At 45.1% G+C, this 21,807-nt stretch overlaps 2 protein-coding genes across 2 annotated transcripts in view; one reads left to right on the top strand and one right to left on the bottom strand.

The window, feature by feature from the left end:
* Positions 1-21,807, bottom strand: part of MTHFD1 (methylenetetrahydrofolate dehydrogenase, cyclohydrolase and formyltetrahydrofolate synthetase 1) — a 58,193-nt gene that overhangs the window by 5,115 nt on the left and 31,271 nt on the right. Inside the window, exons 10-24 of the mRNA XM_046007005.1 lie at positions 21,441-21,538; positions 21,097-21,270; positions 20,332-20,468; positions 18,110-18,156; positions 17,401-17,508; positions 17,190-17,264; positions 14,466-14,568; positions 12,202-12,278; positions 11,204-11,344; positions 9,891-9,959; positions 9,484-9,595; positions 9,243-9,382; positions 6,540-6,581; positions 3,333-3,433; positions 1,881-2,058 (exon numbers count right to left, since the gene is read on the bottom strand). Of these exons, the coding sequence (XP_045862961.1) occupies positions 1,881-2,058; positions 3,333-3,433; positions 6,540-6,581; positions 9,243-9,382; positions 9,484-9,595; positions 9,891-9,959; positions 11,204-11,344; positions 12,202-12,278; positions 14,466-14,568; positions 17,190-17,264; positions 17,401-17,508; positions 18,110-18,156; positions 20,332-20,468; positions 21,097-21,270; positions 21,441-21,538 (1,602 nt within the window). The remainder of the gene's footprint in view (positions 1-1,880; positions 2,059-3,332; positions 3,434-6,539; positions 6,582-9,242; positions 9,383-9,483; positions 9,596-9,890; positions 9,960-11,203; positions 11,345-12,201; positions 12,279-14,465; positions 14,569-17,189; positions 17,265-17,400; positions 17,509-18,109; positions 18,157-20,331; positions 20,469-21,096; positions 21,271-21,440; positions 21,539-21,807) is intronic.
* On the top strand, positions 14,712-15,334 carry LOC123943128 (39S ribosomal protein L55, mitochondrial-like). Its single transcript, XM_046007015.1, has one exon. It carries the CDS (start codon positions 14,854-14,856, stop codon positions 15,232-15,234), a length of 381 nt encoding a protein of 126 aa, XP_045862971.1. The 5' UTR covers positions 14,712-14,853; the 3' UTR covers positions 15,235-15,334.

The raw sequence follows: 21,807 nt of genomic DNA, 5'->3' as shown, positions 1-21,807 counted from the left end.
TTTCGTCATAAAAAAAAACAAATGTTCCTGTGGCTGGAGATGAGACTCATGTCAAACCAGACCTGGGGTACTACTGATGAAGGAAGACCTCCAATATCCATCCAATAACCCCCACTTTGTACATGAGAGGCAGAGGCTATTTTTAACACAACATATTGATTGCGGACGGCTGTTGCTTAGAAATAGTCCTAAAAAACAAATCATCTACATATTAAAAAAAATAACACCCCAGTGATTTCCATGATGCTCACGCACCAGGAGTGCTGAGGAAGGCTATGAAGCAGAAAGCACCCTGCGTGGAGGGCAGAGGGCGGGGGGCACAGGGGGGGTCCCCACCCTGTGAGCGCCTCCACCCTATGGCGCTGCTCCACCGGGGCGCTGGGATGCACGGCCACCAGCATAGGGAGACACTGCCTGAGGGAAATGGGAAGGAAAGCTGACCGAAATCCAGCAACATGTCTGCCTCCATGCTCCCCAGCAACTAAGGCCAGGAGGACATACGGGGCAAGGGTTGTTTTCTGAAAGGAGCAATAATCTATAAAGATAAAAATCCCTTCTGAGCTGAACAGTGATAATCTATGAAGAGGCTTTGGATAATGGACAAAAATAAAGTATCTATTCAGCCATGGTTTTATCAAGACGCGACAAGACTGCTTTCACGCGCATCTCATCCCTGGAGCTTCATCAATGCCAAGGCACACTCGGAACTTCTGAAGCAGCGGTACTTTTGTTGAGGGGTGACTGAAGACCAACAGATGCGAAAGAAGACAAAAAGTGGCAGCATCCAGTCTGTCCTAACAGAGAAAAGTTCCGAGTAAAAATGAGAGATTTAAGTCCTCATCACGTCACCTCCTTGGGGCCTGCTGCTGGCCTTCCAGGACTGGGGCTTCTAACTCAGGTACCTGGGACAGGGCTTAGAGAGAGCCCCTAACAATGCTTTCGTTGCATTTGTGTGCAGATGTGTGTTTAAGGCATTTCCTAAAAATATGATTGGTTGAATGGATATTCAAACCAGTCTATAAAACTATAAAGCTCAGTAAGAAAATGTCAAGGTCCATAGGACAATGTTGACCAAATGTCAGTGTATTTTATCTGCAATGTTAATTCAAGAATACTGGGGTTTCCTCCCTTTTTATGGCTGATTTTGAAAGTCTATGCTTATCTTTTAGAAACCATGCCAAGAACCAGCCGGGAGAATATAAGCAGAATTATATACCACCTCCATCCTACGTTCCTAATGAAGGTTCCAGTCGTTGTGGGCATACTTACTTAATGTCCAACCACACCCTGAAATACAGGGGCAGAGAACTGAAAACAAAATACAACCCTGAGTAAGAACCACCTCTCTCTGAACTAACTTTATGAGAGCACGGAAGCAGCAGTGCTGCTTAGAGTTACTCAGTGACGCAAAGAATGCTGAGCCCTGCCGGCTTTACACCGGAGAGCTTCTCTGAACTTGAGGCGCCCTGAACCAGGAAGTGAGCTGAGGAGCACAGGGCTTTCCCGTTACTGGGAAGTGGTCAGCAAACTTTTCTGAGCTTGCTGTGGCCCCTTGCCAATTTGCCACAACAGGGCTGGTGACCTGAGTTCAAGGCCATAGTGAATTATGTTCCTGGCCCTCCATTTAGCCCTTTCTCCTGCCAGCAAAGGGAAGGTACTGTGAGTCTTTTCAAAAGTTAGGCCGGGAGCCGACCTCCCAGTGACTTCTTGCAGGGACCCACTCCTCTGTAAGGAAGCAGCCCAGGCTCTGCTGGTGTAACTCACTGACGTGGGGATCAAACCCACGGGGCTGAAGGTGCTAAACACAGGATCTGAAGAGAGGCAACCACACAGAAACTTTATGGTGCTTTTTTGTTTCTTCCATACAGAAAGTAACTCACCTTGAGGTCATAAAGGAGCTGAAAGCTGCTGGGTGCCTGAGATGCTCTCTGGACAGCCTGAGCTAAGGCTAAGGCGCCCTTGCCCCCTTCTGCCCAGTGCGTGCATTTCACAGCATCAAAAGCCCCATGTTCTTTGGCAAGGCGGCTGACGAGATCCAGCTCGGCCTCCGAATCGGTCCTGGAAAGGCAGCGATTCTTGTTAAAACACTGAGGACGGTTGGCGAGGACAAGCTTGGTCTTATGTTTGCCATAAAAACTCTAGCGAGTTACTTAGTGATGAATGGAAATGAATCAAGTAATACTGAATGGGTTCAACTCCTGGCTCCACCAGTGATGACGTGGTGACCTCTGGCTAGTTATTTAATCCTCATGTGCTTTGGACTCCATGTGGTAAAATGGGAGTAACCACAGCAATTACTTTCCTGGGATGTCATGAGGCTTAGATGACAGAAACATGCAGAATACTCCAACACTCCAGGCCCATCACAGCAATCAATAAACACTAGCTATGGGGCGCCTGGGTGACTCAGTGGGTTAAGCCTCTGCCTTCAGCTCAGATCATGTTCTCAGGATCCCGGGATCAAACCCCGCATCAGGCTCTCTGCTCAGCAGGGAGTCTGCTTCCTCCTCCCCCTCTGCCTGCCTCTCTGACTACTTGTGATCTGTCTGTCAAATAAATAAATAAGATCTTTTTTTTTTTTTTTAAAGATTTTATTTTTATTTGACAGAGAGAGATCACAAGTAGACGGAGAGGCAGGCAGAGAGAGAGAGAGAGAGGGAAGCAGGCTCACTGCTGAGCAGAGAGCCCGATGCGGGACTCGATCCCAGGACCCCGAGATCATGACCTGAGCCGAAGGCAGCGGCTTAACCCACTGAGCCACCCAGGCGCCCAATAAATAAGATCTTTAAAAAAATAAAAGATAAAATAAACACTAGCTTGCTAAAATTGTTCTCTCCCGTTCTGCTGTGGTTTGGCCATTATAGCAAGACTAAAACCAGCACTCCAATACCTAAACAACCTCCACAAGTTCTCTCTTGCATGAACCCTTCTAGCTCGGCACGTTCAACTATTTGTCAAGACAGTGCCCCGCTAGACGTACTGAAGTAAGGGAACGCTGTAGGGCTATGACCTCCTGTTAGCATCACAGGCCTCTAGAGAGCAAAAAAGAACCCTTTACTTTACGTCTGTGTGTCCTTCTGTGGAGAACGGGACCCGTGGGAGCCACAGCTGACCCTGGGCCCTCCGTGGGAGAAGTGACAAGTTCGCTGTGGCATCTGTGGAGCCCCTCCTCCGCAAGCTCTCGTCAGGAGCTCCCGATCAGAGGCTTAATAACCAATACCAGTAACTGAAGAACAGAACAGAGCTACCCGCGGGGCTGTACAGTTAGCGCTGGGGGATGGTTTCTGGCTCTTTCTCACAGTCCCCCCTTGACTCCCACTCTTTGTACTTACTTGAATGCGTTCACCGCCACTACCACTGGAACTCCAAACATTCTGGCATTTTCGATTTGTTTCCTTAAGTTACTGAAGCCTTTCTCAACCAGTTCCAGGTTCTGTAAGAACAACGGGGAAGCGTCCACGAGGTCAGTGGCAGGTTCTTCTTAAATGGGAACATGTCTCCTGTAGCCAGAAGCTGCTTCCCGTGGGAACTGCCCACAGGTCTGCCCACGCCTTTTCACACAGGGTGGGGAGGGGGCACCATGGTGCCCTTGCCCTGTGCCAGCCTGCCAAGCTGGAGTGGAGCGAGGCTTGTTTCCTGGCTGAACGGCAGGCACGAGAGCTGGTATAGTTGCTCTTGCCAAACCACATCTTACCAGCATATTTGCCGTCTGCTGGGAATTAGCTGCTCTTAAGTAAATGATACTGACAACTTTGTGTTTGTAGATTTTATGTACTCTTGGTACAATGGCATAAACTGACTCTACTCGGGGGCGCACGGACCCTTCCGTCAGAAGACGGCGCCCAGCACAGCGCCTGGTGTCCATTACACACCCACCAAAGTGCTCTCAGAAAATAGAAAGTGATCAGGGATGCTTTCAAAGGCTCTAAGGAACTTGACCACGAGCCATCAGTGGGGACAAAGAAAACAGGATAAATGCCACCTTTAAGAACCGAATATTGTGGCATTTAGAGGAAAGTGATTAAGGAAACATACCTTTAAATATGTTAAATGTTAATGGCAGTGTTGCTCGCAGCCTTGGAAAACTGCAAACACAAACCTCCTTCAATGGGGGACGGGCCAGGGACTTATGACATACACAGTCAAAAAATACGTACCATGTAGGCGTTATGAGAGTGAAAAAAATTTGTTTTAACACGGAACCTAGCAAAGATATACTAAAGTGTACCAAAGTTGCAAAACGATGGACAGCTTAATTAATTCTATTTTTGGACAAATATAAAAAAACATGAATATATTCATGAAATATTTTACATGTTGAAAAATACGTACCAAACTGTTCAGGGGACTCAAATCATGTATTATATCTTTAAATTGTTTAACTTCTTTTTTTTATTTTTTATTTTATTTTATTTTTTTTTTTTTTAAAGATTTTATTTGTTCATTTGACAGAGAGAGAGATCACAAGTAGGCAGAGAGGCAGACAGAGAGAGAGGAGGAAGCAGGCTCCCCGCAGAGCAGAGAGCCCGATGCGGGGCTCGATCCCAGGACCCTGAGATCATGACCCGAGCCGAAGGCAGTGGCCTAATCCACTGAGCCACCCAGGCGCCCCTAACTTCTTTTTTTTAAATACAAAAAGGATGTTATTATTATAAGCTTAAAAATACACTAAATCTTTTAAGATAAAAATATAATAGTCTCCTATAAAAATAAATACACTGGATTATGAGCAAACCCCAGCAGTAAAACAGCCCTTGGTCTGTGGATTCAATAAAACAGCAGGAAAAGGAGATAAGATAAAGGCAGAAAACAACTAAGATTATTAACATGACTTATGCTTTTTCCCCTTTAATGGATGAAAACTAAAATTAGGATTTAATTGATATTCTAAAGAGCCCTGCTAATTCTTTTTTTTTTTTAAGATTGACTTTATTTACATTATGTAAAAACTTTCCCATTCATATATTAGACTGTATACTTTTAACTCTATATGCTCCTAGAATGGAGACTTTATAGATTTAATGACCACTAATTAGCGTAGAATTCAGATTTAACCTCAGGGCTAAAATAAATGTCTTCCTGGTATCATGTATCTTAGTCTCACTCTTTCCATCTGAAAACGTTAACATTTCTGGCTTGACTTGAAGCCTTATTCATCTTTTTTGCTCTCTTTGAGGAACTCTCTTGTTCTTTTTTCTCTGTGAGCCCTGCTAATTCTTTACCTCTAGTTACATGAAAACCAATTAATATGTAAGACTGATTAAGAACAGTTTTTAAAAAGGAGAATTTCTTAAATGAAGACGCCAGCTGGGCTGGTTAGGGGCAGTCACTCTAATTAGACACAGGAAAGGCTGTGGGGTGGCAGGAGGGCCAGAACTGTGAATTCCCCTCCTACGCGTGAATCAGACAAATGACCATAAAAGGCAAATCATATCTCAGAAGACAGGCAGACTCAAGGCACCAACAATTCTTTTCTAGCTGCTTCTGAAATACCTCATTTAGGGCTTGAACAGTGGCAGTGTACTGCCTGACAATTTAAAAGTCTCCCCCAAAAGAAAGAAAAATGGAACGGTGGCAGCAGCTGACCTCTCCATCTCATGTGAGGGTCCGTCTCTCCCCAAACCACCCCAAACAGCCTCTACCGATGTTTGGGAGGAAATGATCCAAATAGGAAAAGACTCAAGCTCCCAGTTCTTTGTCCTCCTTGACTGCTATCAACCTCATCAGCTTAGGGAAACTTTACCTAACAAAATAACTGGGATCCTGACCTGCACACTGGCCCTTTAGCATGGATTTAAATCTACAGATGAAAAGACATTTTAAAAAAAAGTTCCGGGGCACCTGGGTGGCTCAGTGGATTAAAGCCTCTGTCTTGGGCTCAGCTCATGATCTCAGGGTCCTGGGATCAAGACCAGCATCAGGTTCTCTGCTCAGCAGGGAGCCCGCTTCCTCCTCTCTGCCTGCCTCTCTGCCTACTTGTGATCTCTGTCAAATAAATAAGTAAAAATCTTAAAAAAAAAAAAAAAGTTCCTATTTGCTTCACACTCAGATGATGTTTGGTAATGAAGCAGCCAGTGCAGGGAAGACAGTGGAAGGAAAGGTCATTAGTGTAGGGCAGGGTTTCTTAACCTCAGGGCTCCTGACATTTGGGGCCAAATTGTATCTGTTGCAGGGGCCATCCTGTGGGCTGTAGGGTGTTGAGCAGCATCCCTGGCCTATACTCAGCACCAGAAGCACTCCCTACCTGAAGTCAAAACGATCGCACATGTCTCTAGATACTGCCAAATGTCCCGACTGAAAACCAACCACACTGGTCTAGCCCTAATGGCTTCACTGGCAGCCTCTGTGGGGTGGCTGTTTCCTAAACGCTTCTTCCCAACTCCATCCACGGCAGTTCTTCAGCACACTGCAAGCTTTTAGGCTCCCTTGCCCTGGCAGCCATACGCCCACCCACTCATTTCTGAACAGATTGGGTTGAGAAACTCTGATTTGGGGTGGGGTGCTCTTTAGGACAAGGGATTAGAAATGACTGAAGTTACCTCCTCTATGTAAGCCTTGGGGAGAGGCAGTCCGGCAGTAACCTGGAAGGAAAGAAAGCAAAGTCAGAGGCATTTTTTACATACAATCCAATTTTAGCGTAAAATGATGCCTTGCCAGGTGTAGAGGCCAGAAGCTGCACCCTGGGAGAGTCGGGGGGGTTGGTTATAGCAGGATAAGGTGGTTTCCCACCTGAAGGATTTAGGTTATCTGACCAACCCTACTGCACACAATCAAAAATGACTGCTCTGAGCAGAGTGGGAGACGTCTGTGGCCTGAACGAAGGAGGTGAGGACAGATTCGTTAAGGTGGTGGGGAAAGGGATGTGTTCTAGGCGGGGGCAAGAACCTCCGCGAGTGAAGCACACAGCAGCGAGGGTGGAAGTCAAGGGGCTTGTGGGAAAAAGGCAGTGGTCAGCCCCGCAAACGCCACCCGGAAATGGCCACCAGTGGAGTCTGTGATGAGCCCTGCAATGGGTTCCTGAGCTGGTCCGTGGAGCCAGCCCACGCCTTCATGGAGCTGGACGAGGGAGCACGAGCAATGCAAACATGAGGGACACGACACAGGACTTTCTCCTTCCATCAGTGTATATGCAGGGTATTTGGACAAAGTCAGAATACTGAAGCAGTGAGTTCACTGTTACGGAGATGCCCGGCGGCTTGGCCCTGCTGCACCTACAGGGACGAGCGTTAAGGTGAAAGTGCCAATTCTAGGGACTTCACAGTGCACAGCATCTCAGCTTGGTCTGCTCCCATTCCTTGGAGATAATGGTGCTCCCACTCCAAAAGGGGCCACAGGGATCTGAGCCGCCATGTTCTGGGTTTTACATGCAGCTCCCTGAGGGAACAAGAGCGGTAGGGCTGGCTCCTGGACAGAGCTTTCTGTGGGATGCTTTCCTCTCAGTGCTGCCTATGTTAAGTGTCTGGCACTATTTTTCAGACCCTGAGATCAGGAGGAAAGACGGTGCAATGGTGTTAAGGCATATAAGGGGGAAACATGTAGGTTATACCTGGGAATAAAAGGGGAGTCCAGGGGTGCCTGGGTGGCTCAGTGGGTTAAAGCCTCTGCCTTTGACTCAGGTCATGATCTCAGGGTCCTGGGATCGAGCCCCGCATCGGGCTCTCTGCTCATTGGGGAGCCTGCTTCCCCCTCTATCTGCCTGCTTCTCTGCCTACGTGTGATCTCTGTCAAATAAATAAATAAAATCTTAAAAAAAAAAAAAAGGTGGGGGAGTCCATCCTGCACTCCTGGGCCAGGAATGCTTTTGGTGCCTTGAGGACAAGTGAGACTGGAGAGGTATGCTGGGGCTGTTTATGGCAGTGGTTCTCATGGGCAGTCTGGGGACCTAATCCTTTCGTGGGTCCATGAGGTCAAGACTATTTCCACAATAATTCTAAGGTATCAAGTGGTTCTTTCCACTCTCATTCTCTCAGGGGAGTATACAATGGACTTTTGCAAAAAAACATGTGATATGAGATCACATGGAGAAGAAGAGAGTCCAGTGGTCTCCAACTAGGCCAGATCCTGAAGAGATCTGAACAATGTACAATGCTTATATTTTGTTTGAGAAAATCTAACAACTTTTCACTTAAAAAGATATATATAGAGAGAGAAATAAAATATGGGGGGCATCTGGATGGCTCAATCAGTTGAGTATCTGACTTTGGCTTGGCATCCTGGAAGCAAGCCTTGTGTCTGGCTCCATGCTCAGCAGGGAGCCTGCTTGTCCCTCTCCCTCTGCTCTTTACCAGTTTGTGCTCTTGCTCTCTCAAATAATTAAAAATTCTTAAAATATATATATATATAAAAATATACAATTTTTTTTTACTATTTAACTCAGCTTCAATTCCTAATACAGTAAATGTCATAGATACACTCCACCGAGACAAAAGTTCTTGCAGGTCCTCAATAATTTTGAGAGTGTAAAGAAGTTCTGAGGCTAAAACGCTTGAGAACTGCCATGTTAGGGAAACCCCTGATCATTACACTAAGAAACACTGATTTTAAGTGAAGGAGGTCTTATTTCTCAAGTTGCGAGACTGGCTTGTGGAATTTAGTAAGGCTAGGTATTTAATACCTTGTCAAGTAATTTCTGAAAAGTATCACTATGTCTTCATGTGCAGGTGCTGAAAAAGGGTATTACAATAATAGGATAAAAAGTGCAATTTCTAACTAGTAGGAATTCAGGAAAACACGAAGTTCAGGTCAGAGTTGAAGATAAACTAGTCCTGACCTAGTTTCTCTCCATTACCCGGAGGCAGTCCAGGGCATATCTACCTTTCTCTGTCTCCTCCCTCTCAGGCTGGGCTGGTCTCACCCAGCGAGTGCTTTTCAAGAAGGGGCTGACCCTCTGTCTCTGCTAAACGGTTTAGCTGGCTGGCTGCCAGTGTCACTATATCGAGGGAAAAGGAACTTACTTAAAAAGAACAGTCTGAACATAAAGGAGTTTTCTGTGCCTCTGGCCAAGCACATGTCCTTGGTTTAGATATCAGGTGGTTCCCTCAGAAAGACTGGCTGTGAAGCCAATTTCCATGATCAATAAGGTGGCTGGTACAAGAGCTGTGGAAACATCTCTTGCCTCTGGCACCCTATTAATCATGAGGACAAGAGCCGCTGAATGACGAAAGAGCGACAAGTCATCCCGACTTCCTTTTAGCCTTCAGAACACTGCTGAGAATCAGATTCTTTGAACTCTGGATCCTCACCGTGGGGCCGCCTCCGTGCATCTTAAGAGCCCTGACTGTGGCCACAAGCACCACCACGTGAGGGCGGAGACCAGAATACCGGCACTTGATGTTAAAGAACTTTTCCATTCCAATGTCTGCTCCAAATCCTGCTTCAGTCACTGTAAGTGAGGAGAAAAGCAACTGTAAAAAGGCCATCTCAACTCCCTTGATGTTAAAATAAAACACCCAGTTTATTCACAGATTTTGCAAAAATACTCACCCACAAACCCTTCAGGGCCAACAAGCTTGAGGGCAATCCGGTCTGCAATGATGGAGGAATTCCCATGTGCGATGTTGGCAAATGGTCCAGCATGAACAAATACTGGAGTGCCCTGCGGAAACGAGATGGCATGGGCCACGCTGCCGATCCTGCTTCTAAATGCGATCATGTGGTCAAGGGGATGAAAGTTAGTTGGAACCCAAAAGACCAAGTCATCCCGGAAGAAAAATACAAAGCCACCTCTTTTGTATTTCAGGAACATCCCAAACACAAGAGTGAGAAAGACCACAAGGAAAGAGATGATCAGGCAAAGAATTCTCTGACCCCCCCCAAGAGAAGTGTGCTTCATAACCACACTGCTGTGACACAGAAGACTGATTCGGGAAGGCAGGAGTTGCTCTGCTCACCTCTAATGTCTGCATGAGATTGGGCTTGATTGCATCCTTCATGAGCACTGTCAAAGCACCACTCACCCCCTACAAAAGAAAGGCAAGACACGTTTCCCAGCAGCAAAAAACCCCAACCTTATGAACCAAAACTTAGCATTCTTAGATCTTCCCTCTTCAGCCATTTTGCACCAATCAGTACTTTCACCTAACTAGACCATCCACTGACTTATTTTTTTCTGGATATACTATGAGGTTGTCACTTATTTTTAGCAGGAAGAATACAAAAAATGAAAATGACATTCACATGTAATTTGTGGAAAAACATTTAACTCTGGAAACAAGCATCCCAATCAAGCACTGTTGCTGATTGATGAGGGAATCCATTTTAAACTAGTTTACAGCGCAGAAATGCTAGCTCTTAGAGAACTAAATTATTCGTAACTTTGATGTCTGGGCAGAAGTGCTTGAAAACCAAATTCAGGGTGTGTTTTCCAAAGCTGAAACTGAAGGTGTACCCAGGAGTTCAGTACACACTCTTATGTATCAGGTCCCTCTTTAAAGCCATCCAACCAGAGCTGAATGAACTGGTGACAAAGCAGGAAGATAAAGCCACGGAGCCCACCTATATTCACGTGCGGTGAGTTTCTAAGTTTCTGGTTTGGGTGTAAAAATTCAAAACGATTTCATTTCTTACACATATTGACTGTTAAAACAAGAAATTAGTATTTTCTCCCTTTTCTGAATTCAGCTGACAGACTGCTAATCACAGGCCAAACATTTTGGTGTCTGTCAACACAAAGCGGCTTTCAAAAAATTAACCTGTAAGATGATCTCATTCTAAACCTCGTATTACCACAGGGACAGTTCAGAAATAACCCTGAAGTGGAGAACTAGCCAGGAGGGCCATCTGAAAAACCGGCAAAGAGCTGTTCCCAACGTGGTTATTAGCGTGGAGATGGTGAGCAATGAGCCTCGTGCTAAGATGCCTCAGCCAGGGAGGCCTGTCACGGGGAGAGGCCAGGATTTGACTCCAGCCTCAGGGGCTAAGGACCTCACTGAGACACCTGACATTCTCTGCAAACTGAGGTCATACACCCGCTTTCAGAAATACTCTCAGGGTGGAGCTGTTGCTCAAACCATCTGAAACCCCTGGTCTGTTACTGCAGCATACCACCTAATTACTCGCTATGAGGTACTTTTTGGAAATTTTGTAATTCCCTTGTAAGCAGCAAAATCACATAGAATTCATCAGTAACTGCTGGGATACTCAAGCAATAGATGCAGAGGCATCACCAAGCCTCTGTGTCCCCACAGAGCCCCCGGGTACCCACCAGATCTTCGGTACTGATGGGCTCCCCTTTCTTGCTGGATGCCACCACCATTCTGCTCAGTCTCTCTCTCATGTCTTCTAGCGAACTGGTGAGAGCCAGCACAGCCATGATTTCACTGGCCACAGAGATATCAAACTGGGCCTGTGGGCCGGGAAAAGACACAACAGGGAATACCGCGTGAAACCAAAAGAGTTGTAAAAGCAACACTTGTTTGCATCCGAGGCTTACATAAATAGCTTCAAAGGACAGGACAGCACAACAGTACCCAAAGAACTTAATGAAAATAACTCTCCGATAGCACAAATGTGTCGTCAGTAATTCCAGGACCTTGAGTCGCCCATTTTTATTTTTTTTAAATTTTTAAATTTTTATTTTTTAAAGATTTTATTTATTTATTTGACAGATAGAGATCACAAGTAGGCAGAGAGGCAGGCAGAGAGAGAGAGGAGGAAGCAGGCTCCCCGCTGAGCAGAGAGCCGGATGCGGGGCTCTATCCAGGACCCTGGATCATGACCTGAGCCGAAGGCAGAGCCTTTAACCCTCTGAGCCACTCAGGCACCCCGAGTCGCCCATTTTTAAAAATAAATGTTCTAGTAGCACCGACAATCTCTGTTGAAGGAAGCTTATAATCCTGTGGTGATGGTTTCCCTAACACACCAGGAAACAACACAGAAGCTCTTACATTGAAGAGACACATTGTAAATGGCCACAAAAAAAAGAGAGGCAGTTTTAATCCATTTATGTGCAAGGATATTCACCAGGGGCTCACCACCTCCAGGAAAAAGTGCTGGGGGAAAAACACACAGGTGACACATGGGATTTATTGCAAAAGCTGTCAGGAGTGCTCAATGCCACACACCTACTCACTTCCATTTTAAAAGGGAAAAGGCAGAGCAGCACCTGGCAGTATCAATCGTACGGGAGAGGATGGAGGAGGACAGAAGCAGCAAGGATCTGCTTCACAGGCATAATTCATTTAGAGAGGAACAAATAGCTACCGTCCGTGTGTGCCCTTTCTCCGTTGGAGACTGTCCGATGGTGATCTTTCTCAAGAATCTATCGTTGGTATCCAATACTGCAGAAGAAAGAGAAGATACAGAACAGTTCTTAGTAACAGGGCCATAAAGTTAAGCCAGCCAGTCTTAAAACAACAAGTCCAACTTAATGACCACCTAGTAACATTTGATTTCAGACATGATGGTGAAGCTAGAATATGGGAGCAAGTTAAGAAATGATGCTCACATACCATAAATGAACAGGAGTTATTTTTAAAGAAGGCTATGTTTATTTTTATGTATTTTTTTGTTTTAAAGATCTTCATCTCTACCCCCAACATGGGGCTCAAACTCATGACCCACGACCCACGATCAGAAGTCACATGCTCTACTGACCTGAGCCAGACAGACGCCCCCAAAGAAGGGTATTTTTAAGAAATGGGGAGTGGCTTGGTTTTATTCTGTCTAGAGAATTCAAACCATCCAGGAGAAATCTGGCATCTACTTTAAAGCCAATCGCATGTGAAAAGGAACACAGAGTAGGCCAGTTTTTTAAAAGGCCAAGGTTATTGTTCTGTGGGATGACTCACTGACCTTACACCATCCTGAGAGACAAAAGAGCCATAAATGCAGGATAAGACAAATGCTTTCTGAAGCATGCTAGATTATCTGCTCTTCCCTTCAGCACACTTAGAAGAAATAATTTCCATTCCGATGACAGAGTATCCAGCCAATTGCATACTCTTAGAAAATGCGCCAAAGATCAACCCACTAACTAATCTTCATTTCACCTTTCAGGAATAATCACTGTTAACATTTTAGTGCATTCCCAATTTCGTATTTTTTGTAATGACATGCCAAACAATCATAAAACACAAAACGAACAACAACAAACCAGTTCGTACTTTAATGGGTCAAGTGGGAGAGGCATTTTTAAAGGACTTGAAAAACATGGAAAATTGCTTTCCCCAGACTGCAATGATTTAAACCCCGAAAGCAGTGTCTCGCGCAGTGTCTTGTGCAGTGTGCATGCGCGCGTGCACACTCACACACACACATCCCACTTGATAAGCGAAGGATGTAATGTGCTGTTGGAGCCTCTTCTTATTTTCAAAAACTAGGTCAAATTCTTTGTACTTAATTTCTCAATATAAAGTAGCCAGTCAGTAGGTGTGATCCATTTTTTCCTTTGTTTCCTTCTACTTTTCTAGAAAGCATGATTTAGACATAAAGCAAAGGGAAAGTGAAAACATACCATCTGTCTAAAGCTACTGAAACAAAGGAAGAAAAAATAAATATCAGGGTGGTTTTTGATATTAAGGGAGTCATCTCTGAAATGCCATTAGCAGGATGCCTGGGTGGCTCAGTCGGTTAAGCGCCTGCCTTCGGCTCAGGTCATGATCCCAGAACCCTGGGATGGAGCCCCACATCAGGCTCCCTGCTCAGCAGAGTCTGCTTCTCCCTCTCCCTCTGCTTGTGCTCGCTATCTCGCTCTGTCAAATAAATAAATAAAATCTTTAAAAAAAATTTAAAATGCCATTAGCTAGCAATAGTTACTGAGCAATGAAAATCATAGAAACAGTCAATAAATTTGCCATTAGATGCATTCTGCATGACTGGACAAAAATTCCTTCTCAGCAGTGACACAGGGCAGAGAGATGCACTGTTGATACCAAAGAAAATGCTAGGCCATGTGGACGGCATGCACAGAATCATCACATGGCAGTGAAGCCACACAACTCACTCAATGAACTGCCAACTGTTTCAACCCTGAAGGCTACCTACTTTGTTACAGGAGTTTAATAAAATGATGTAAAAATGAGTAGGCAAGCTACAGAGTGACAAGAAAAAGCAAGTCACTTTATGCCAGATAAGAGTACTGAGAGAAAAGAGCAACATGATTCAAGAAGTGATAAAACATAATTTCTCTACTTCATGACACTGAAACTTTTTGCATAAAATGAAACTTGCAAAATGTTATTTCTGGTGTAGGCACGAACTTCCTTGAAACCACCCTCACTCCAATCAACACTGAAAAGCCAGCAAAATGTCCAACGAACCCAATGAAAGGAGGTTTGATTACAGCTAATAAGGAAAAAGACTGATGGAGATGGCCAAAAAAACAAATGGGTCACCATCTTGGTCATGTCCTAACTGTGAAAACACCAACACCCGAGCTCCTGGACCTCACACTTGAATAACCCACATGGGCACCGTGGGGTGTGCAAACAATGGAAGCAAATGGGGTGTCTATACTGCACGGGTACCTCTTTGCCAAGTTATGGTTTCTGGGTCAATGTCCAATCTTGCAAATCTGTTTATTTCGTCATCCGTCAGCGTGGTAGGGTCGGTTTTTTCGATGCCTAGTCTCTGAAGAGGCAGGAAAATTACAACATGAAATAAGATAAAACAAAAGCACGGGGCTGCGCGTCGTAGCGCGGCGCCAACCTTGCCCCGCCCTCAGGGTTGTCCTCAACTCCACGCGACACAGCGCACACGGATGACGTCGGGGCGGGGCTGTGGGTGGATGGGGTGACGGGTCGGCCGGGACGCCAGGGTTCGGCGTGGCTGCGGAGCTCAGGCAGGGGGGCAGGTTGCCCACCAGGCCAGTGGCTGAGCCTGAGCCTCCACGTGCCACAAGGGCCCTAAGGAGGAATGGCCGCCGCGGGCAGGCTGCTTGGCCTGCTGCGGCAGCCCGTGTTGATGGAATATGCTCTGGTGCATGCCCGCCTACATACGTCCTCCTGGCAGGCCGACAGCAACAGGGCCTCCCTCACACGTGTGCACCGACAAGCCTATGCACGCCTCTACCCCGTGCTCCTGGTCAAGCAGGACTGCTCCACCATCCACATCCGCTACCGGGAGCCACGACGAATGCTTGAGATGCCTGTGGACCTGGATGCCCTGTCCCCAGAGGAGAGGCGGGCACGGTTCCAGAAACGTGAGGCCCAGCTCCGAAAGAAAGAGGAGGAGGAGCCAGAGCTCAGTGATGACTTTGACGTGGAGCAGTACAAGCGGTTTTGGACAAAAAAGTGATGGGCCTGGAAGCTGCCTGGGTGGGAGATGGGAGTGCGGGGATGGTGTGCCTTTACATGGTGTGTTCACAAAAAAAAAAAAAAAAAAAAAAAAGATAAAACAAAAGCACAATTTTTTTGAAACGGGTTTTTTTTTTTTTTTTTTTTTTTTAATTTATTTGAGGTGGGGAGGGGGTAGAGGGTGAAGGAGAAAGAGAAACCCAAGCCCACTGAGCACAGAGCCTGACGGAGGCCTCTATCTCACAACCCTGAGATCACAACTGGAGCTGAAACCAAGACCAAGATACTTAACCAAATGAACCACCCAAGCATGTAAATTTTAAAAAAATGTATTCTGTATCTCCAGATGGGGTGCCTTCTAGGAAATACAGACTGTGTTAGAGTCAGAAGGGAAAACTATAATACCTCAGGCTGAAGTTTTATTTCCTCCTCACACACACACAAAGGTATTATTAACATGTTTATTCCTCTAACTGAGCACCAGAGGGACTTCCCTAAACCTAGCCCTAAATAAGCATAACGACCGACAAGTGGTCACCAAACCCAAACATCCTGGAAGGAAAAAGCAAAGTGCAAGGCTTTTTAAATCAGACAACTGAGAAGCCTTATTCAAATGAAATAGGAGGAAAGGCAAAAATCGATGTAAATCACTTTTCCAGGCTTTTTAATATACACTATATTTTCACTGCCTTCTGACTGTTCCAAAAGGCACAACAGAGGTTTGTCTCTTCTTCCTCACAGAACGTGGAAATTTTATTTACTTTACAGTGTTTATGCAGGTCACATCCTGAAATGGAAAGTGCCTATAAAATGTCTTCTTTTTTCCTAAAGTGTGGTAGATCTGAGCGGGCTCCAGCAAACCCTGTTCTTCTCACAGTTCCTTTTTATACTGCGAGGACTTTGTTTTAAAATCTCTGATGTGTTTTCAGAGCCCTTGCTGGCTCATCAAACTGGTCTCACCGGCCTAGTACAGGACGTTGTTTACAGAGTCAGCATAACTCTCAGTCACTAGGCTGAGAGTCCGCTGTTGACTGCATACCCTGACTGAGCACACGGGGCCAGACGGGGAGAGCTCAGAGGATGCTTGGGGATCCAGGAAAGGTTCTAGTTCCAACCTGGTGTGGGATACTGTGGCCCCGGGCAAGTCCTGTGATTTCAAATCCTAGAGCTTTTTAAAGGATCAGACAGGTTTAAAAGGAGACAGATTTAGTCCAGGACCTCCCCATATCTGACAGAAAGTTCCATCGTCAAAGGTGAGATTAGAAGTTGCCCGCTCTGGCACCTGGGTGGCTCAGTGGGTTAAGCGTCTGCCTTCAGCTCAGGTCATGATCCCAGGGTCCTGGGATGGAGCCCCCGCACAGGGCTCCCTGCTCAGCAGGGAGTCTGCTTTTCCATCTGCCCCTTCCCCTGTTCATGCACTTGCTCATGAACTCTATCTCACAAAAATAAATAAAATCTTCTAAATAATAAATTTTAAAAATTCATATTTTTGTATGAACACAATTTCGCATTTCTCTTGGATAAATACCTAGGCATAGGATTTCTGGGTCATATGGTACAGTGTATGTTTGATGACTATATATTTGTAACAAATTCAAATAAAATATGGAAGTAACTGCTCTTACTTAAGATCCCACTGCTGGGAAGAGCAGGTACTCAAACTCCAGGATGCTGGCAACTGTACTCCTATCCACACTATAAAGGACGTATCAGTCTTCATCCTAATGGAGGGCAGGTTGTCGGCGCTCTCCTTATTCCAGGACTAAACTCTTATAATTTATAGATGAATGAGAACCTCTACCACCAATCTTTGCTAGGTGTATCATGACCAGAAGACTATGATTATGGATGTAACTTGATCCAAAATAGATTACCCCGAGGAGATTTTCATTTCCTTATCTTTTATCAATCACCCAATTTCATACAAGATCAAAAACGAAGAAGGGAAAATCTTACCTGTAACCTTCGGATCTGAATATCAGAGAACTTTCTCACTCCATTTACTGAAGGCACCAAACGATTGAAGAGAGCCTTAAAGAAAGGGAAGAAAAGGGCTTCTCAATGAGAGGAAACACCTTTCTACCTGCAACACCAGCCCCCGAGGGGCCAACATTAATTCGGGTGCTTTAACCCCTTCAAAAATGTCCCTGAGGCCCCAGCAGCTTACCTTGTCTGTCTGCGTCTGTTCATGGAACATCCGGGCATCGATGGCCGCGGCGACAAGGTTATTCGCGGCAGTGATGGCGTGGATGTCACCGGTGAGGTGGAGATTAAACTGTAACAGAGGCCACATCAGGCTTTCAACTTCTCTGCATCTTTCCAGCCATCAGTGTATTGCAACGCAATCGAGCCCCATGTTAAAGCCCACAGAAAACTGATGGCAACAGAGCTAGCGAACAAACACCCAACACAAATAGCTCCTGAAGACATAAATTACAGACTCTCTCTCCTCAGGAGAAAGTGGTGTTTTCCTTAAGGGACACGTCCCATAACCACAAATGCCACAGCACCAGCATCAACAGCAACCCTGGCCTACTGAGGACAGGCTCATGCCCTTTCAACTGTGAACAGAAGGTTCCCATTTCTGTAGTTACCACCCTGAATTCCCTCTGGGTTGGTTCTTCCCACTCTCATGCTTCATTTGATCTCTCACTGAAAATTATCATTCCCCCTGAAAGCCAGACCTTGAAGTCCCTGCCATGTGAAAAAACCAAGCTGTCTCACAAGTCTGCGTATTAAGATGTTTTCCCCTTGAGAGTTACTTCTGATGAGAAACGAGTCATCTGTCCACTGAGAGCTCTACAGAAGAAGGTTAATCTCTGGAAGGAAAAGCTATTATAAAGGGTCTGATTCAAACCAAATTCCAGACACTTTACCTCTTCCATGGGAATGACCTGGGAGTAGCCTCCTCCTGCAGCGCCACCTACAGGACAGGTCAAGGGTGAGGACTAGTGTTAAGTGTGCTTCGGCCACAAATTAAATCAAATTAAAGCAAATTGGTTTGTTACTGCTATGCTTATCATGTATTTACTTCTTTCAACCACTTGGACTGCTCTGAGCCAGGATCTTTTAATTTTCTTTGACTAGGTTAAAACACTTGATCCTGTTCACACAGGATAGTCTCTGTTGAAATTTGGGTCTAAATGACAAATCCATGAACACATACATACCTGCTCATTATCTTTAGAAACAGGTTCCCCACGATTCATAACATTTGCTGAACGACCCAGCCTACAGTTACATAAAGGCAACCCTGTTCAATTTCCTACTCTCATAAATGGTACTCTGGCATTTTTTAAAAAGGAATGTTTAAAATATACACACCAAACACAAACACAAGAGACTGCAATTCTTCCTAAACAGGAGACATATGTTAGAAAGCAGCTTAACTGCTACCTTTTGCTGCACTGTTTGGATTATTAACAGAAGACCAGACAAAAATGTTCTGGTTGGGGCACCTGGGTGGCTCAGTGGGTTAAAGCCTCTGCCTTGGGCTCAGGTCATGGTCTCAGGGTCCTAGGATGGAGCCCTGCATCAGGCTCTCAGCTCAGCAGGGAGCCTGCTTCCCTTCCTCTCTCTCTGCCTGCCTCTCTGCCTACTTGTGATCTCTGTCTGTCAAATAAATAAATAAAATCTTTAAAAAAAAATGTTCTGGTTATGAGGCTATCAGTCAGATAAAATGTAAATGTGGGGTTTTTTGTGAGGCAGAGACCCTGCAATAAAAATGGGACAATTCATGATGACAGGAAAAGCAGAATGCTGGGTTCAACAAGCAGAATGAGGGAAAGGTTCATTCTGAAGTTGAAAGAGGGTTGTTAAGCTCAAAAGAAGAGCTAAATCAGTATGTGTATAAAATATATTAATATAGGCAGAAGGGCAAAGGTATATGCTGTGTAGTAATCACTAGAACAAACAGAACATGTGATACTCTCACCAAACAAATGAGAAAGCTAACTCTAAAAACTGACAATTAATAAAAATAATCTTAATTAAAAGGGCATATTGGCAGTACCTCAGCTATCAAAAACTAAAAGTGAAGAATGTTTAGTGATGTCATGGCCTCATGTAATCAGAAGAAACCCCGTGGGGCGCCTGGGGGGCTCAGTCACTTAAGCGTCTACCTCCAGCTCAGGTCATGAGCTCAGGGTCCTGGGATCGAGCCCCACCGCAGCCTGCCGGCTTAGCGGGGAGTCCACTTCTCCTTCTCCCTCTGCCCCTCCCCCTGCTTGTGCTCTGTCTCCGTCTCTCTCTCAGATAAATAAATAAATAAATAAATAAATCTTTTTAAAAAAAGGGAGAAGAAACACTGTGCTGGCCGTACTGGGAAAGCTCTTGAAACAGACATGACACTCACTCTCGCTCTTAATCAGAGTGCCTTTGACTAAGTTACCTCGGAAGTCCCAGTTGCCGCTACTGAGAAAATGGTGATACTAGTAATAATCACGTATTAGAAGATAATATAAAATCCACAAACTGCTTAGCACAAAACATGGCACAAAGCCTATACTCAATAAGGGTAGGTTTTTCTTTCTTTTTTTTTTTTTTAATATTTTTATTTATTTGACAGAGAGAAATCACAACTAGGCAGAGAGGCAGGCAGAGAGAGAGGAGGAAGCAGGCTCCCTGTGGAGCAGAGAGCCCGATGCGGGGCTCAATCCCAGGACCCTGAGATCATGACCTGAGCCAGCCGAAGTCAGAGGCTTTAACCCACTGAGCCACCCGGGCGCCCCAAGGGTAGGTTTTTCTTATTCCCAAAAGGGAAAAACATCTGTAGCATTTATCTTTGTCTCTAGAAAGTCAGCATGATGAGCAGTATGATGAGCTATGATTACCTTTATTGTTACTGTGACAGTTGACTATTAGTCATATAAAATCACTCCTAGCTATATAGTAACTCCCACCAGGGAACCCCTGTGCAGAGTCAAATACGGACAGCAAGAGCTGGGATGATTGTGACTGGCGGAGGGGGGTGTGTGTTCCAGGACATTCCTGATGTCTAAATGAGGTGAAGGCTCCACCGGCACGCATGGGTCAAGTGGGCCAGGATGGAAAGAGAAGCAGTGCCCTCTGGCACCCCGAAGTCTAGTCCTAGTAATACCTTTTATTCCAAAGGTGGGGCCCTGAGAAGGCTGTCGCACACATGCAAAGACATTCTGAGACAGATGGGCGCCAAGGGCTTGCACCAGCCCAATGGTGGTCGTGCTCTTCCCTTCTCCCAGGGGCGTTGGAGTGATCCTTCAAGATGAAAGCAAGAGAGGAAAATTAAATTAATATGAATTAAATTTATGCGAATCACTAAGTCAGGCCTAACAAATCCTAGAGAATGACTCTTAATCTGAATGGTAACAAAGACGAAAGACCTGAAAAGAATCTTTCCCAAGAGTCTTGGTTGAAGTTTCCGGAACATGGTAATTTTTAAAATGATTGATGTACTTGAGCTCTTCTCACTGTGAGCAGGAAATACATTTTATCTTGTAGAGAAGCACTGCTTTAATTTTAATATCTCAATTTAATCTCAAAAACTAGTTTTTTTATGTACCTCAGCCAAACAATAAAAATAAATGCTCAATACATCTAATGAATTAATGAATTTGGGTTTAAAAAAAAAAAAGTCAGCTTTTAAAACTCAACTCTTTCACCTACTAGATGGATAACCCTGACGAATGTTCTCCTCTCCGAAGGGTTATAATCTACTCTGAATTACCTCACGGGGATGCTGTAAGAATTGAATGAGACTGAACACATGTGAAAATGCTAAAACCAAGCGAAACAAAGCCTGACACCTATATGGTGAGAGCAAATGTAACCTTCGGTAATGACAATCAGGATGATGACTCGATGAACGAAGGAAGAACGTCCCTACCCAGTCACCACTACGTATTTCCCGTCAGGTTGGTGCTTCAGGCGTTCCAGTGCGGACAGCAGAACCTTGGCCTTTGTCTCACCATACAATTCGACCTCCTCAGACAGCAGACCAATTTCCCGAGCCAGGCTTCCAATGGGCTTCGGCTTGCAAGATCGTGATATGTCAATGTCACTTAAAAGAAATACAGGAAAAAAAAAATTACAGGAAACATGTATCAATCTTTAACTCACTGAATTTAATTAACCCCCTCCTAGAAACGCCCCTCCCCGACCCCTGATGGCGCTTATCAGCTAAACGCGGATAATCCACAAAGTTTTAAACCAGCAAAATTTTATTTTTACCTTGGAACAGGAACCTTGAGGTTAAGGTTGTTATACTGAATCCTCCACTTTCCTGGCTTAAATTTCTCCAAGAAACGCTCTGCGCTCTCTACCGTGCTCTAAACGAAATGTCACAAATGGAACTTAAAAGAAGTGATTATTTTAACCTCCACCTCAATCCCAAGTCCCAGATCATTCCAGTTTAACCACAAAATGAACGGCTTTATGATCCACCTATAAACATGCTTCAACCCTAAGCAAGAACCTACAAGCAGGTACGGTGCCCTAGGCTGCCGGCCTCAGGGCCCCACAGCTGACGTGCGTATTAAGGGCAAGCAAAACAAACTTTTTCTGAGGTTCTTCTACTCCCAAGTAAATTCATATTGTG

The sequence above is a fragment of the Meles meles genome, chromosome 6 (genome assembly GCF_922984935.1).
Source record: "Meles meles chromosome 6, mMelMel3.1 paternal haplotype, whole genome shotgun sequence".
In the NCBI taxonomy this organism is placed as follows: domain Eukaryota; kingdom Metazoa; phylum Chordata; class Mammalia; order Carnivora; family Mustelidae; genus Meles; species Meles meles.
Note: the sequence above shows the minus strand (reverse complement) of the source record. Positions and strands in the feature narration are given on the sequence as shown.